Source organism: Silurus aristotelis (assembly GCF_946808225.1).
Source record: "Silurus aristotelis genome assembly, chromosome: 8".
NCBI lineage: Eukaryota > Metazoa > Chordata > Actinopteri > Siluriformes > Siluridae > Silurus > Silurus aristotelis.
In genome coordinates this window covers 7,343,908-7,362,683 of record NC_139581.1, presented here as the reverse complement: position 1 = coordinate 7,362,683, position 18,776 = coordinate 7,343,908, and the positions used below count along the sequence as shown (strand labels likewise).

General features: G+C 39.3%; 1 protein-coding gene across 3 annotated transcripts in view; it reads left to right on the top strand.

Annotated features, from left to right (window-relative positions):
- nphs1 (NPHS1 adhesion molecule, nephrin) overlaps positions 1–18,776 on the top strand; it is a 149,056-nt gene that overhangs the window by 114,649 nt on the left and 15,631 nt on the right. For all 3 annotated transcript variants that reach the window (XM_083547805.1, XM_083547807.1, XM_083547806.1), the window contains exons 21-24: positions 434–585; positions 6,417–6,528; positions 9,668–9,849; positions 16,205–16,258. In XM_083547805.1, coding sequence (XP_083403931.1) covers positions 434–585; positions 6,417–6,528; positions 9,668–9,849; positions 16,205–16,258 — 500 coding nt within the window. The remainder of the gene's footprint in view (positions 1–433; positions 586–6,416; positions 6,529–9,667; positions 9,850–16,204; positions 16,259–18,776) is intronic.

The window sequence follows — 18,776 nt, the reverse complement described above, 5'->3', positions numbered from 1 at the left end:
AGTATTAAATAATTACATTTACGATAATTAATAATGTTACAATACTACTACTGCTATTAATTAGGACAAGGTACTGAAGTATACAATCCCATCCTATTATATGCTTGCAGTGTATTTTGTAAGAATCTGTTCAAATAATCCCAGGACTTTTATGTTGTTCTTGCATGCTTTTGTGTGTTTTTTTTCTTTGTAAGTCGACCTCATGTCTATGACATGAGAAATTCAGTAAGTAATAACTATTGCTATTTACATATGTTTGACATTTTATTTGTTATATTAATTCTATAATTATCTGTATTATATGTAGTGAGCTGTTGTGCGGAACATAAACCTACATAAACCTACATAAACCTGTGTGTGTGTGTGTGTGTGTGTGTGTGTGTGTGTGTGTGTGTGTGTGTGTGTGTGTGTGTGTGTGTGTGTGTGTGTTAAGATATCTCGAGAAGACAGTGAAAGAAGGAGCCATACACACCAGCACTCTGACTGTAGTAAATGTGAGTGCCGCTCTGGACTATGCAGTGTTTACCTGCACCGCCCGAAACAGCCTTGGAGAAGACACATTTAACATCCAACTTCTTAGCACCAGTATGCGCATGCACACAATCACATTTTTTATACTGCTTTTTTTAGCTGACTGTAAGATCAGATAAATATTGATCACCTTATCCATTGACTTTTCACTGTATTTGTTGTATAGGAGGCAGGAGGAAGTTAGTATTAGTGTATAAGCAGTATATGGAGTTTTTAATAGTGCCCTGGAAAACCCATTAGGTGCTGCTAAGGTGCGAAAATCGTGTTTGCGATTGTCTCATATAGCGAATGTTACACTTTGTTCAAGTCTTGCATAGCTACACTATATGGTCAAAAGTATTGAGACACCTGCCTTTTCCAGTTCTTCTTCCCCAAACTCAAACAAATAATTGAAGTCACGCAGTTGTATAGGATATCTTTGGATGTGGTAGTCATACATTTTCCCTTAGCTTGAATTAGGAGATCAAAACCAGTTTTTACTCTGGAGTGGTCTTCAACCCTATTGAACACCTTTGGGATTCATTGGAACACAAGCATACTTCAAGCTTGTGGAATATCTTCCCAGATGAGGGTTATTATAACAGTAAATGGGGACTAAATGTTCTAAATTGTATAAGATGTTCGAAAAGTACATAGTATTTAGTACATAGTCTTTTGGTGAGGTGTCTACAAACCTTTGTCTATATAGTGTATATGCTGTAGTACAATTGCACTAATCCTGATCTATTTAGCTCATATTTATATACCAGGTGTCAAAATATGTAAATATACCTGCATCACGATGGGATTCAAATCTTTAAAAGCAGTTTTCTTCTTTTTATGCCATTGTTTTTTAATCCTCAGCTGAGCTGTGACATTTGTAGCCTCCGATTTTAATATTTGCTTAACAGGAGTCAAAGCAAATGTATACATTTGCTGTTGTAGCCCATTGTGTATATTCCAGGATGTTTTCTGAGATGCTTTTTTCTTGTGCTCACAATGGTTGTAAAGAGTGGTTATTAAAGTCTGCCCATTCTATTTTACCTAGTCAAGTTTCTAAAACTATTATAAAATAATTAAACCAGCACATTTAGCACCACCAATTATGTCAATGTCACAATGATCACATGTATTTTCTTTTTCTGACATTTAAAGTGAATTATTTGATTATGTAGCTGCATGATTTCATGCATTGTACTCTTGCACTGGCTCAGGAGAATTACATAACTGATACAAAGGCACCATTAGTGTAGTCTAATCTAAAAATAGTAAACTAGCAATTTTGGGAAGGAAACCAGGAAGTAGGCAAAATGCATTCTTACAGATAAACAATGACCCTGATTGGCTTAGGATATGGCTGGAGAATTACATTACTATAACACAGGCAACATTAGTGTAGTCTAATGTAATAAAGTAAACTGGGAATGCTGGGTAGGAAAAAGGGTAGTAGGTAAAATGTAGGAGACACAAGTAACATAAGGTTACTTGTTCACTACATCTGCCTCTTTCAAACCAACTACCTGCATGTCTTCCCTCACTAACTCTATAAACCTCCTCCTCCTTGGCCTTCCTCTTTTCCCCCTTCCTGGCGGCTCCATTCTCGGCATTCTCCTACTGATATACCCCATGTCCCTCCTCTGCACATGTCCAAACCATTTCAATGACAGCTAATGCAGCTTGCTAGCTTAATTTGTGGTTAGGGGTTTTTGGGAGCAAGCAGGATTTACTCGAGTGTTTCTATGCATCTCTGTTTGGGCTTTGCACTCTTTTAGGGCAAGTCACTAAAGAAAACATTATTTTCTTCTATGAAAATCGACATTTTATAAAATTGGGTTAAAAGTTGATCAGGCTTTCCTTTAAAATGGCAAGCTGCCGCATTATGGGGCATTTTAAAAGTCAAAGTTTCTCAATATTGCCTAAGCAAAAGCAAAACAATCCCCTCTGTCTTACTTTCTCGTTTCCTTTTCTTTTAAATCACTTTTTAGTGCTCTTATAACTCCTGTAACTGCATCAGCTTTTCTCTTTATTTTTCATAGTCTCATCTCTCTCTCTCTCTCTCTCTCTCTCTCTCTCTCTGTCTGTCTTCCGGCCAGTCCACTACACTCTGTTTAATGTTTATCATAAAAGCCATGAAATACAATCCAATATTCGCTTGGCCCCTCCTTTTATATTTTTACAGCTGTGAATATTCATAATTAATCTGATAATAAATACTAGATGCTTTTTATCGTCAGATGCCCAAGGAAAAAAAGTATGATTTTTCACATTTTTTCAATGATTGTTATATGCCATTACAGTTTTTTTTTTTTCAGATATTTCTTTTTTTGTTTTTTTTTTGTTTTTTGGAAAGAAGCAGGACTCTTCCTTCCGCCCTTCACTACCCCATTATATAATTACTATTCACTTACTTGGAAAAATGAATAAGATACTGTATATTCCAGTCTCTCTCTCTTTTCTTCTTACAGTGTTACTTTCTTTAGTAGCTCTGAAGAAGACCCTTCCTATTCGTTCAGGATCACTTTCCTTTCATCAGGATAGCAATGATAGGAAATGTATTTGTTTATATCAACTCAGGAAAGACAACACCTGACTTCTGCACTGAGAAACCTCTTCCAGCTTTAATAATTTTGCCTCCTACCACTATTATCATTTAAATTGCCCCCATCCTCCTCCTTCTACTCCTCATCATCATCACTGTCAGGAGCTAACATTATCATCACCATCATCACAGACAAGAACTAATATTATACTCATCATCATGATTTCTATCACCACAACCTTCGTCAACATCGGCAATAATGGAAATCCGATTGATAATCAAACACATCTGCCATCATCCAACAACTTCTTTGTCACAATGATCATCATCATCAAAAGAATGACCACAATAGAAAATACTAACACATTCATCTCATCATAATCATTATATCCAGCTATGACTACTACTACCACATATTTCACCATAACCATCATCAGCATCGTCATCATCATTATCATCATCATGAGAATGACCACTACCATCACATGATAATCACGATATCGAGCAATGACATCTATCATCATCATCATCACCACCATTATGACTATCACCACCATAATTTTCATCTGTGTTCTTGTTATTGTCATCATAACCATCACGAGAAAGACCACTAACACTAAGCTCATCATCTTCATATCTAGCAATGCCCACCACCACCACAATCATCAACATCATCATGAAAACGACCACTACCACCACGTTCTTCATCATCATTAGCATAGGAACGATTGCTACCACCACAATCATCATGAAAACGACCACTGCCACCACATTCATCATCATCATCGTTGTCATAACCATCATAATCCTCAGGACGACTACAATTCTTCACATTCTTCATCAGTGTCATCCTCATCGTCTTTATCATCATCATCCTCACTATTACCACCCTATTTTTAATAATCATTGTCATTGTCATTATATAACCATCATCATGAGACCACTACCACTACATTAATCATCATCATTTTTATACCACATTCTTCATCTTCGTCATCATCATCATCATTAAAAAATATATATATAATAACTGTATCGGCCAGAAACAGCCTGACTAGTTCCAATAATAAATAGTGCTGTGACCATTTGAATAGCCACTGTTTACACCTGTGCTGAGCTGAAAAGCATCTCAGAATACACAACATGACAAACACTGTGGCAGACTGGCAACAACAGCAGAAGACCTCATCAGGCTACTGTCTGGGCAAACTGTAAAAGTATTCAGATCCAGAGAACTACGTCAAGCATTTGTTGCTCTCTTTATTCTTCTCTGAATCGGGTGTAAACAAAAGCCTTTTATTGCAGTTAAGCTATTAATCTAAGTACGAGACGAGGTTGTAAATGTAACCCCTGCACTTCAGGTTTTATTTTTAAACTACATCAGTAAAATAATATGACTTCCAAGGTTACAGTACTTAAACCAGTGCATTAAAAGGCTAAGTGCGTGTATGTCTTGAATTATATTTTAGTCAGAGGAGAAGATTTATTTAGGAAATTCAGGGTAATGCCTTTTATAGAGTCGCTTCCCATTCTTAATATGAGCAAGTAATTACCTTTTCGCAATTACAGGGACTATGCAACAAGCAATAAAAAAGTCTAATGTTTTATTTTTCTTTAACATGCAAGGTTGTATGTTTTGAGCAGAACCTCAGGCTGATAATTAAATCCTGGCGATGTGTTGGTCTGCAAAGATCCATAGTGCCAAGGTTGCAGGATACTCCAGGGTTATAACTGTTGTGTGTATTGTGCTTTTATGATGGTAGCTCGTTTTTTTCACATGGCTGCTTTTAGTCTGTGCTGTCAGAAAGCCACTTGTGTGGAAACTCCTGCATCTGTATAGAATTGCATCATTTAATTCTGTGGACTTACAGTAGGGTTCATGTTTACAGCTTCATGTATAGCATTTGGCAGATGACTGTATTATGACTGGCTTGGATCAATCTTTCAAGCGGTTGAGTGTTAAAGAGGCAACTTATTGCCTTCTGACCACTAAGTCCTTTCATTTTTATGCAGTATGTAAATTAATGATTAATCAGATTTCTCTTTGATTTAATTATATGTCTACTTTACTATTTATTATTCTCAGCAAATGCCACATTCTTCAAAAGACTACACTTCCCATAACCTGCAGCGCTTTCAGTCATTGTGCTTAATCACTCACTCACACACACCCACACACACACACATACTTTAAATGCAACTTTAAAAGAAATTTGAAATCACAAAGTATTTCCTAAGTTTTAGTGGTACTCATGACATAACCGTGAGCCTTGACAATGTTGCTGAAAAGTTTTTTGCCCACTTTTTAGATTTTCTGATTTTGGATTCCTGAACTTTCCTGTTTAAAGCAAAACCTTCTCTGCTGGCTTAAACACTATCAATCACTGACCATCGTTTTAATATATTTTTGTCTATAAATATGCATTAAAATTATTCCCAATAGTCTCTCTTAATTTCATACCATTTCTCATGGATACTAAATCTTATTGGATCTATCCAATCAGATTTAAGCAGTCACATGTTAATAGGGTCAAAGGGGACTTTTTTTTTTTTAAATCACAAACTCCAAGCTTTAGCTTTAACCAATAAGACTGCAATTTTGTCACTCAAAAAAACCTTAGCATTCAAACACATCTGCATTTTCACATGCTTTGATTGAGTGGTCATAGAGTGCACTAGTCAAATCTTGCAAACCGCATCTATAACAAACTGCTCAAGCTCAGATATATTTGTTGGATTTAATAGCTGTTTTTCTTTTCTTTCCAAAATGACTAACAGAGGAGAAAAGTTGATTTGATTGCACACTTACAATGACATTTACAAGTCAGACTTTTCTAGAAAAGCTTAACATTGTAAGGAAAGGTCAGCCAAACCAGTTCAAACCAGTTGTTTTCATGAACCATTCATGTATTTGTATATTCTTTTCAGTAGAATTTGCACCAAAACACACAAGGGTAATACTGAAGATTCTGCTAGAGATGACGTATGCGGGTGGTGCAGCTGTGGCTGCGGTAAAAGGAGACTTGTTGAATTGTGTACATTTGGTTTTATTCTTTCATTTGGACATTCATTCTTACTGTATGAGATTCCTGTCTGTGATGCAGCGCTCTGTTATACTGTGCTTCTGTATAATATTGATGGTTTGTATAGCCATGGCATCATAATGAGGGTATTGAGAAGTGAATTAATTCAGATAGGACACCAATGAAGGCCTAGGTGTGAAATGCATGGCCCACCACTGCATTTTAGATTCCTCCTTTGGATTTGTGTCTTTTGGATTCATGTTTCTACAACCTGACAGCATCATTCTCTCTACCTATTTTATTCTCTCTGCCTCTCTACCTAATTAGTTTTTCTTTTTTGACAGATTACCCAGACCCCCCCTCAGACCTGAAGCTCCTCAGCGTCTCCTCGAACTCCGTCACTCTGGAGTGGATGCCCGGCTTCGACGGAGGGCTTATTCAAAATTTCCGAGTCAGGTCAGACACCTATGATTATAAATTGTAGCTTGTAAATAATGTCAGCTGAGTGTAGGCGGTGGTGTCACCTTGCCGGGTTCATACCACAGAGAACGGATCTGTACACGCCAGTGCCGTGATCTCCCACACTTTAATGTCATGATATGACACAAGACATTTTACCAGTAACCTTTAGAAATGGCAAAGCGAAAAAGAAATACAAGATCTGCTGAGTGTTGAAGAAGGAGGTGACTGGGTATGTAAGTGGGTGGAGATCAGATCCTGTTAATTGGGTATAATTTTTTCTACACTATACATTTGTTTTACAAAATGATCCACAATACTGACTATATTACTGTATTTAATGGATTATTACATGCAGGGCTTAATGAAAGCATTTTGTACCAGGATTTCAGGTGTAATATTATTGATATTTATTTTAGGGTTAATAATAATTAGCTCATTCTAATACAATTTAGTTTCTATAGTAACAACTCATTTACAGGGACTTTCATGGCCACACTTCAAATTATTAAAGCCTAATAAGAAAGAATATGCGTTGTTATTTAACAGCATATAAAACTTCTCTAGGTTACGTATGTAACCCTAGTTCCCTGAGGGAACAAGATGCTGTGTCGAAACTCTTTCACACTCTAAAATAATGTGTGTAATCAATAAAAAATTGGAAGCTGGCCGTCACCGGCGGGGTGACATCACGACCAGGAGTATAAAATGCATATGAGTGAGGGCAGCGGCAGCTTCTGTAAGGGAGAAGGAAGCGCTGCAGGGATGCCGGAGGTGTGGCATAGAGATGCAGCGTCTAGTTCCCTCAGAGAACTAGGGTTAAATATGTAACCTAGACACGTTTCCTTTCAGGAACTCAAGCTACGTCTTTGGGAACGAGTGTCCAATCACGCAGGACTGACCAGTCCCTGCCTAGTGTGTGCCTGGAAAGAAGGAGGATACAATGCCTGTAATCTTAAGGGTCGTGGGACGACCGAGGGCACCTTGAGGATGTAATCCGTACGGGGTACAGGAAGGCACTAGCCATACCCGTGGTAAACTCCAGGAAAGAGAGGGTTTGCAGGTCCCCTACTCTCTTGATAGAGCAAAGAGCCAACAAGAACGCAGTCTTGATTAAAAAGTGCCTCTAAGTTCCCACCCAGGCACTCTAGGTCGTACCGGGGACCTCAGCGTCCAGGTGCCACTGAGAAAACACAGAAAAACAACGACCACATCCCACCCAGGCACTCTAGGTCGTACCGGGGGCCATAGACTTAGAAAACGTGTTACCATCTGGTCTCTGCCCAGAGATTGCCCAGCCACGGGGGCGTGATAAGCTGAAATGGCAGACGCATAGACTTTTACTTTTTTGACTCTTAAACCTCTCTCAAAGAGAGGAGTTCCCCTGGGCCCAAAGGAGGATCTGGTGCGCCAGCCTGCAAAGTGGATGCAAACACAGACCTCCTTGATGGCTGATGTAGGAGACCACCGCAGTATTGTCCGTACGGACCAACACATCGTACCCTCTGAGGTCTGAGAGGAAATGCTTCAGTGCTAGAAGCACGGCCAACATCTCTTTTCAGTTGATGTGCAGCGTAGATGGGGCCCTTCCCACAGAGCACTCATGATCTCTCCCCACCCCGTGAGGGATGCATCCGTTGTTAGCGTTAAGCGACGACCAGGGACTTCCAGCACAGGGCCTAAAGATAGAAACCGGGGATCTCACCAAACATCTAAGGCACGTAGGCATCGCCGCGTGACCTTGGTTCGGAGGGGGTTGCCTCTACGTGAGAACCCACAGTTCCTGAGCCACCACTGAAAGGGTCCCATGTACAGCAGGCCAAGTGGAATCACCTTGGGGAAAAAAGGGAAGACCCCGAAGTGGAGGTCTAATTATCTAATTTAATATACGTATGAAAGCACTTTCCGCTCATGAGCCGGCCAAGTTATATCGAGCTTGGCAATGGCACGCGTTACAACCTCCGTAAGCTCCTCGGCTTCCGTATCGCAAATACATGGGTGCACAGTGACCACAATCGGCTCCCTTGGGAACTGACTTCGCATACTTTGCTCCCAATCAAGTGACACACAAGCTGTGCTTATCCCCCCCGCCCAGTCAATTTTTGACTAATACACACGTTATTTCAGAGTGTGAACACTCGGTCGTATTTCCAAAGCATTTCGACGCAGCCCGAGTTCCTGAAAGGGAACAAAAGCGTTCTGTTGCAAAACACGCATTTTTTTTTTATTTCCTGAAGTTTCTAGATGTGGGTCAGTACTTTGAATTGGATATTGGGTCACATGATATCCTGTGATTTATTTATTTTTATTTTTATTTTTTTTCCGAGTAAGGAATGATTTTGTAGCAACCCAAAAAGATTTTTGGGGGCAAATCGCTATTGTCTAAGAGCAAAAACACAATAATATTACATTAATTACATTGCACAGATGCCCTTACACAACAGTGACTTACATTTTTCTTATTTATACAACCTAGCAGTTGAGGTTTAAGGCCCAGCAGTGGCAGCTTGGCAATGCTGGGATTTGAACTCCTTACAAGCAGAAGTCCAATGCTTTTCCCCCCTGACCCAGGAACATGCTGTTGAAGAAAGTAATCCACACTGCGTCATGGTAGATCATACAGTATCACAATAACCAGGTGTGGATTATTTTCTTATACCAGAAATACAGTCAGTGGTTAAGGCTCTTGGCTACTGATGAAAAGGTTAGCGATACAAGCTCCACGATCACCAGGCTGACACCCTTAAGGGAACTTAAGCAAGGCCCTCAAACCTCTGTGCTCCAAGGGCACTGCATCATGGCTGACCCTACGCTCAAATCCCGGCTTCCTAACATCGCTGGATTAGGCGAAGAAAGAATTTTATTTTGCTTTAATGTATGACAAGTAAAATATCTCATCCATTTTTCATTTACACATAGTACGTTCTGGTTACATACTGTATGCATTCCAATATGGATTAATTAACTCGTGTTTTGTTGAATGCAAACCTGCAGTAATTTGTTACATTTAACGATTGAAAAGCTTAAAAGTGTATTTAATTGACAAATACAGAGCTTTCAATGTTTATGTAACATCTACAACATTGCCTGATTTTCAGAATAAAATGTTAATGTGTTTGCTGTATCTGATGAGCAGGTACCGGTGGGCAGGGTCTGCCAGTTACCAGTACGTCGATGTTTTTCCCCCAAGATCCACCGTGTACACAGTGAGCGGCTTGAAACCTTCGACCATCTACAACTTTTCAGTTAACGCAATTAATTCGATGGGAGAAAGCAGCTATGCTGATCGCGGTGCAGTACTCACAGTCACCACATTGGGTCAGTATGGAGCTCTCTGCACTCTTGGTTAAAATCGTTTCCCTCATTAAATGTCTATCTGGCAGACAGATTTGTCCAAAACAACTAGGTATATGAGGGTTAGTGAGCTTGATCAGGGATTCACAATAAAACTCATGATCCAGAACAAACAGATTGCAGACAGATCACTGATAATAATGTGTATGTATATATATATATATATATATTTTTTTTTTTATTGTCTACCATCTAAATTGGCAAAAATGTCTAATTTGGGAAAGTGGTAGCTCAGTGATTACACTTTAAACTGGCTCTTTAAACAACTTATGAAACCTTAACCTGATGCAAGATTCCACTGTGGTCAAAACTTGGTAAGAAAGGAAACTCCAAATGGCCAAAAATACTAGGGAACCTGAACATAACACTTATATAATTGCTGAACATGCCTTTTGCAATTATAATAACCTCCATTCCTCTAGGAAGGCTTTTCACTAGATCTTGGGGTGTATCTATAGAGATCTGTGCTCATTCATTAATTAGAGCTTTGTCGAAGTCAAGGTTTGGTGTCAGGTGAGCAGGTCAGGAATGCAGTCAGGGCTCTAGTTTATCCTAATGCATTCAGTTGGGTGAGGTTAGGATTCTGTGAAGGGCACGAGTTCTTCGATTCCCATCTTGAAGAATGTGTTTTCATGAAAATTGCTTTGTGTAGGCATGGAAATGCATTGTGTAAGGCAAGTCTCAAATCAAGCACCGAAAACCACCATTCCTCCTCTTTTTCTTCTTCTTTATTGGCGGTTCGCATTCTTAAGTAGAGCATTACCTCTATCAATTGTTGTAATGGAACAGAGACTTATATCCCTACTGCCCAGACCAAAAAAACACTATGGTGCACACATTCGACAATTAATGTGGAAACATAAAAAGTTCAGTTTGGTATCCTGATGATTTATGTAATTTGAAACACTATAATTAAATCAAAACATTTACAAAAATATTTTGTCTTCATGCTCTATGTTGAGTACGATTTTACTAAAAGGCTCTGGCATGGAGTAGTTGGTGTTGGAACGTCTCTAGGTTATGTATGTAACCCTAGTTCCCTGAGGGAATGAGATGCTGCATCGAAACACTTTGCGCTCTGAAATAATGTGTGTAATTAGTCGTACCGGGGGCCTTAGACTTAGAAAACACGTTACAAACGGGTCTCTGCTAAGAGATTGGCCGGCCACAGGGGCATGATAAGGCAAAATGGCAGACTCGTAGACTTTAAGGGTGGACGGAGCCAACTTTTTGGTGTACTGTCCCTGGAGGAAATCTAGCACTGAACCAACTAGGCAGTGAACTGGATCCAGCTGGTGGTGCTCACACCACGAGCAGAACAGAGGCCACCTGGCCACATGTTAGGGACCTCTGGAGTGGAGAATGGTCTCTACCACCTCGGTGTGGAGAACAGAACCTTGGAGTTGGGGCCCCTGAGGGGCCACACCCACAGCCTCTACAGCTTCAGGCGGGGGTGAAATATGGCACCCCCGAACTGGAAAAGAAGATCCCTCCTCGTAGGAATCTCCCATGAAGGGTCCCTGAGGACTGTGTACCACTGTGTATAGTAGAAATGACAATAAAAGCCTCTTGACTTGACTTGAAACAGCACGACGGGGGGAAAGGCATACAGGTGCAGCCTGAGCCATGGCATCCAGCCCCTTACTTAATTAGTAAGGAAGAACCAGAGGGGACAGTGCGATTTCTCCCAAAACGTGAACAGATCCACCTGGGCCCTTCCAAAATTCTCCCAAACCTGCTCCACCCCGATGAAATCTGCCGTTCCCCAGGTCTCAACCCCTTGAAAGGGTGTCTGCTGCCTCATATAACCAGCCTGGGATGTACACTGCTCTCAAAGAGAGTTTCCCCAGGGCCTAAAGGAGGATCTAATTCGCCAGCCTGCAAAGGGGGGCGCGAATGCAGACCTCCTTGAAGGTTGATGTAGGACACCACCGCAGTATTGTTTGTACAGACCAACACGTGGTGACCTCTGAGGTCTGAGAGGAAATGCTTCAGTGCTAGAATCTCTAGGCAGTTGATGTGCCAGTGTAGACGGGGCCCTTCCCACAGGCAGAGCAAACGCTCATGATTGCTCCCCACCTCATGAGGGATGCATCCGTCGTTAGCGTTAAGTGACAAATGGGGACTCCCAGCATGGGGCCTAGAGATAGGAACCGGGGATCTCTTTAAACATCTAAGGCACGTAGGTATTGCCACGTGACCTTGATGGTGCGGAGGGAGTTGCCCCTCCGTGGGAACCCATGGGTCCTGAGCCACCACTGAAGGGGTCTCATGTACAGCTGGCCAAGTACAATCACACTGGATGCAGCTGCCATAAGCCCTAGAAGTTGCTGGAACTGCTTGACAGTGATAGGCTGCCCTTCTCCTTGACCTTCCTGACGGCCGTAATGATGGCCACAATGCGGGCAGGGAAAAGCTGCGCATGCAAAGTAGTAGAATCCCATATGACACAGAAATAGGTGGTTCTCTGTAATGGAGAAAGCACACTCTTCCCGGCATTCAACCAAAACCCCAACGCCTTCATGTGGGAACAACATCTCGGACTGCCAACTGCTCTGATTGGGCTAGGATCAACCAATCATCGATGTAGTTGAAGATGTGGATGCCCAGAGACCTCAGATGATCCAGAGCCGTATCCACATAGTTTGTGACGGTATGGGGTGAAAGGGCAAGGCCAAATAGAAGAACCCAGTATTGGCAGCTGGCAATTCCCTGAAGCACTGAGGGTTGCAGGGTTAACGGACCAGGTCCCTGAGGGGGCCGGGACTAGGTGGAAAACCTGATAGATCAGTGCGGCGCACCTCTTTACGGCCGGATCCCCAGAAAGTCCCGGGTCAGGACCTTTTTATCGAAGCCTTCCTGTTGAAGATTACAGTCCTTAGATCTGTGACCTCACAAGGCTTCGACGCCGAGCGATGCACAGGGTCCGCTGCGTTTCGCCCCATAATTTGGGAATACACAGTAGAACTGGGGGTGAAGGGGCGGGCCGAAAAAGGCTTAACCTATGACCTGGACACCTCAGTGTGCAGGTCGGGAAAAAGAGAAGACCCCGAACCGGGGATTTGTGATACGGGTGTTAGAATGCGCTCATATAATTTACTAGATAAAAGCAATTCATGCTCATGAGCCGGCCAAGTTATATCGAGCTTGGCAATGGCACACGTTAAAACCTTTCATAAGCTCCTCCACTTCCGTATCGCAGAGCGCATAGTATGATCCAACCAAAACGCAGATGTTAAATTGGAATTTAATCAAGCTTTTGATCCATTCTAATAAATGTAAACATATTACCAACTGTGATTACATGAGCAATAAAATGGGTTAAGAGGTGCTTTTATTGGAAAATAATAACATAAGTGAGTTCTATGATGTCTGATTTAAAGTGGATGTTACAAGCAAGAAGTTGAATATTTTCCAATAACAGCCTGAACTTTCTAGTAGTACAACAACTTTCCAATTATTTTTAGAATTAAAAAATCTGATGTTGTAAAACCTCTTTGGAACAACTTGCATTATTTAATGTTCAATAAACATCTGCTCAAATAAACCTGAGTCCCTTAAAATAAACCTTGCACTCAGGACTACCTTCTGAGCAATTGCTGTAGATGAATGGAATAAAAATATGTGAAAAAGACAGACAATGGAAAAAAAAAACAATCTATGGACACAGGTTTGGGACAACTGACCATAAGATTCATATGTGCTATTTGAACATTCCATTCCGCATTTGCTTTTGTAATAAGCTTCAAAATATAGTGGATTGTATTCCCTGAAGAATGAAGTGTGTTTCTGGAGATTTGTGCTTGGTACTAATGTCGGGTGAGGAGGCCTGGGTTCCAATTTATCCCAAAGGTGTTCAATTGGGTTGTTTTGAGAACTCTACAGCATATCACTCAAGATCTTCCACTATTATTTGCTAACCTCCACTCTTCTGGGAACATGTTCCCCTAGACTTTAGAGTGTGATTGTTGAAATCTGTGCTCATTCAGTCACAAGGGTGTTAGTACTGTAGCTAGTCAGGTAGTGATATGGGTGAGATAAGGTGAGGAGGCCTGGGGTGCAGCCATCACTAATGCACCAACATTTCAATTCATCCAGGGTTATGGTCAGCGCTCTATAGCAGACCACTCAAGATTTCTACTACAACACATGTAAAGCATCTTTATGTAGCTGGCTTTGTGCAACAGGGCATCGTCATGCTGGAACAGGTTAGAGTCTTCTATTCAAGTAAATGGAATATTTAATGCTTTCACATCCAAAGACATCATATATAATTGTGTGCCTCCAGGTTTGTGGTAACAACTTGGGGAAGAACCATATATGGCTGGAAAAATCAGATGTCTCTATTCTTTTGTTCATATAGTGTATTTATTTTAGCGATTTTAACAAGCTCCTGAATGTCTCCCAACGTAAATATTTAAATAGACAATAAACCCTTCGACAACTCCAAAGTTTGTTTCAAAAGAGTAACAGTTATCGCAAAATCAGCACAATCACAGAGAGTTATTACTCTGTGTATGCCACTAAAAGTAATTAAGCGTTTGAATGTTAGTCTGAGGTTTTCTCGGGAAAACAGACGAGCCAGGCGAGCCAGAAAAACAGCACATTCAGATCGCTGTAATCATGTTGTGTTGTTGTAGATCGGTCCAGATAAAGCACATCGTTAGCAACTCAGCCTTGTCTCAAATTACTGCGGTGGGAAAAAATGCATTTTTGCAGTGCAGTGCAAAAATCTTTTGCTGTTCAGGTTTCAAAAAAATTATTAATATACAGGGCTGGATTGTTCGTTTTAAGTATTTACACTGTAAAACCAATATAAAGAGAGAAAAAAAGCCCAGATCTTTAACTAAGATAGCATTGACACTGAATGGTATAGAGTAATGGTGGACAACATATTTGCTTACTTTAACTGTTATGGGAAGATGTTCCACTATATATTAGAGTGTAGGGATTTGTGCTTGGTTCTCCACAAGGGTGAAAAGTCAGGTAACTGACATGGGGTGAGGAGGTCTGGGATGCAGTCAGCGTTCCAATTTATCCCAAAGGTGTTCAATAGGTGGAGGTCAGAACTTGATATCAGGCCACTGAAGATCTTCCACTCTAACTCATGGAAAACACATTTCCAAGGAGCTGGCTTTGTGCACAATATCATGCTAGAACAGGTTTGGGTCTCCTAGTTTAAGAGAAGGGGAAATTTAATCCAATGCCCTCATCCAGAGCAACTTACAATTATAATACTGAGCAGTTGAGGGTTAAGGGCCTTGCTTAAGGGCCAGCAGTAGAGGTTTAGTAGTAGTGGGATTTGAACTCTGATCAGAAATCCAACATTTTTATACAATTGTGTGCCTTCAACTTTTTGGTAACAGTTTGGAGAAGCACCACATATGGCTGGAGATGCCGGGTGTCCCAATAGGTTTGTCCACAAACTGTATATATTTTTTTTTTATATATTTTTTTTTTATATTAAAATTTTTTTGTTTTATGTTTAAAAGATTTTTAAAAGCACCAGCTTCTAAATTAAGTACAGACCCAAGATAAGAAGAAAATATTAATTGACAGAAGAGTTATTGTGTATATCTCTTATACAACAGCTATTTTTTCAACTCAAACACATTTCTTTTTTTACAAAATGACCAGTTTTATCAATTTTTACAGTAGTAAAATTTAGTGGTACATTTAATCTGTTGTGAAACAGAGAATATAAAATAATTATTAGTTTACTACAGATTTAAAATTAAAAAGTCTTACTATCCTCTTTTGTCCACTTACAAGAAGTTAACATGAAATCAGATATCATTTTTGGGAAACGTAAAGTGGCGACTTCACCCTCTATTAAAGCGATGATACTGGGGACTCCTTCCAGTGCTCCAAATGCTAAAGAAACATCGCTTGAAAAAAACCCAGAAAAATAAACAATTACATACTTTACATTTGTGTGTAATTTGTTGTTATAGAAATAGAACATGGCAATTCATGCAAATCCTTCAGCCAGAGCTACAGAGATGCTGTCATTAAAAATCTATATTTTCTAAACAAACAAGACAATTCAAAGTATTTATAGTGTAGTAAAAAATTTATTATTTAATCAACTTGATAGATAAAAAAATATATATTTCTATGTATCTTTTACTTTTAAGTGAAATTTCAATGTTGATGCACAAACTAATTTGATAAAAATCAATTCTGATGATATTTACACGTATGAACTCAAATATCTATTAAACGATATCTTGTTCTTGTACACATTTTTTCCCCTGTAATATGTGTATACCCAGTGTATTTGATGCTGACTCTCCCCTCCTCCTCTCTCATTCATCAGATCCTGATCCTGTGCCAGGAGAACCTCATCCTGAAGCCCCGGAGCGTGAAGAAGGTGCTGCGCTGGCATTTCTGATCAGCTTTTTCACCGCTGTTATCCATCAAGTCCAGAGCCAATCTGTCATTTTACATTCAGAATCGATATCTACACTCACATGGCTAATTAGCCAGGGCTTTCCTTTTAATGCACAGCGATGCAGCGACGCAGCGAAGCAACTCGACCGTGATGTTGAGCCTGATGTAATCACACGCAATCCTGAGCAGGCTGAAGTTTGACTGTCATGCTCTGTTCGCTATTTTGCATCGGCTCAGGGCATCTTTTTTAATGTAGTAATTGAGTCAGAAGATGTACAACTTTAAATAGTCAGAAAAGCTCTTGATTCTCAAAGAAATATAATCGTATAGAAAAGGATAGAAATATCAAACATTTAAAAACATTTCCACAAATTTTCATTGGTGGGTCAAATAAATTTTTTATATTGTTCCACTTATATGTGTGATGGAACACAGACATGATGAAACACTGTAATAAGGAAAAGTGGAAAATATTGCTAATGCCCCAGAGAGCCTATATCTATGATTGCTTTCTAATTAGGTTAATGTGGTTCTCGTACCACAGAGTATGAGTAATTTGTGACTTTCCAAAGTTCACACTGTAGGTACTTTGCGGAATCTTTTTTCTTTTCAGTGCAACAGTAAGTTGGACTTGGACATAACATGGATTGGCCACTGAGAATTAAGTAAAACTGCAAAATGTCTAACTCCAGAAATCATGAACAAATTCTGATGCAGCTTCTGCGTCTTTCATTCGATGTCTTCATTGAGTTTAAGTGGCCTAATGATTAAAACAAACATGTAAAACAAACTTAGAAGCAAAATAAACTAAATGGTGAGCAAAAATAAACTAGTAAAGCACAAACTCGTTAGGGAAAGTCTACTAGGAAGCAACATAAAAAAGTAGCCAGCAAATGCAAACTACCAAGTAAAAAACTAAATGAGCAAAATGAAGGGAACGCGGTCTAGCCAGCCAAAACCTAACAGAAGCAAACCACTAATTAAAAAACTAGCATGGCGGACCAAACAAATAAACTAAAGCAAACTAGTGCTTACTAGCTTACTAGCTAGTAAAAACAAACTAGGAAATATAAGCAAAATAGTGAAGGACAGCGACCAAGACCGCATTAGCAAACTGAAACAAGTAAACTATCAACTAGAAACAAGCAAAAATAAGCTTAAGTAAAATAAAACTTAATAAAAAGCAAACTACTTAGTTAACACAAACAAAGCAAAAGCAAACAAGCTAGAAAAAGCAAATGAACAAGAATAATAAATTAGTAACTAAAGGCAATTAAGATAAGATATATCTTTATTCGTCCCACAGTGGGGGAATTTCTTTGTTACAGCAGCAAAGAAAAGAATTAAAAAAATAAATGCAAATATATATAAAGAATATACACATACTATAATATACAGTATATACACAGTACAATGTATAAATACAATAAGAGAAGAAAAAAGTACGCATTGCAGGTAGTATTTCAAAATGACTAAGTTTAAGCAAACTAGCTAGCAAATTCAAACTAGCAGGCAAAAAGCTAACTGATTGGCATGAGGAAATTAATAAGGGAATGCAAACTAGTAAAATTAAACAAAAATAAGCAAGAAAAAAAGATAGCACGTAAAAGTAAACTAGCAAATGCAAACTATGTAAACACTTGCAAGGAAGACCAAACAATTAAGCTAAATTAAACAAGTAAGTGAAAGTCTACTAACTAGTGAAAGCAAACTAGCAAATAATAGCAAAAGAGTAAAGTACAGCAACCAAGAGAGCAAAAGAAAACTAGCTGTGAAAAGTATACCAGCTAGAGGAAGCAAACTAGCAAACAAAAAGTAAACTAGCAGGCAAATGCAAGTGAAAAAGTTGTGAAATAAAGCAAATAAATAAGTAAAATGCCAACTAGCAAGGAAAAGCTAGTAAAAACAATCCAGCAAGCTGACCTCCTAACCTACTGTAGCAAACACTTACCTAGTCAACATGGCCTACTGTAAAAAATGACATATCGTGTTTGGTTCTCAGTTTATTGTCGTCAGGCGAGGTCGAAGTTTAACATGTGGATATCCGATATAGAACAAAAACAAATATCTACTTAGATACTTTCAAACTGTCATTCTGACAAAATCTTTTCACCCATTACAGATTAGTATTTATCTCACAGTTATGTGCGGCTTAAGGCACTTGTACTAAATTCTCTATGCATCTTTGAAGGGCTTTTTATTTTGCATAAACATTTTTGAATTGTGTTATTTTTTTATTTAGTTTAATGAAGTTTGTTTTTAGCAAATCTACATACAATGATGTTAAGTGTCACTTATAAGTGACACACTGAGTTTGAGCTGCATCTGTTAGAGACACTCATGATCTGCACTTTAATGTACTTGACGGTGACAATCTGTTGACATGCAGGGTACAAGAATGCAAATGCAGCTGTCATGAAACTGTCATGAACACCAGAGTAAATCAAGAACTGTTTTTAGTGCATCACTTGCCAAACATTAATAATCTATTTTAGAAA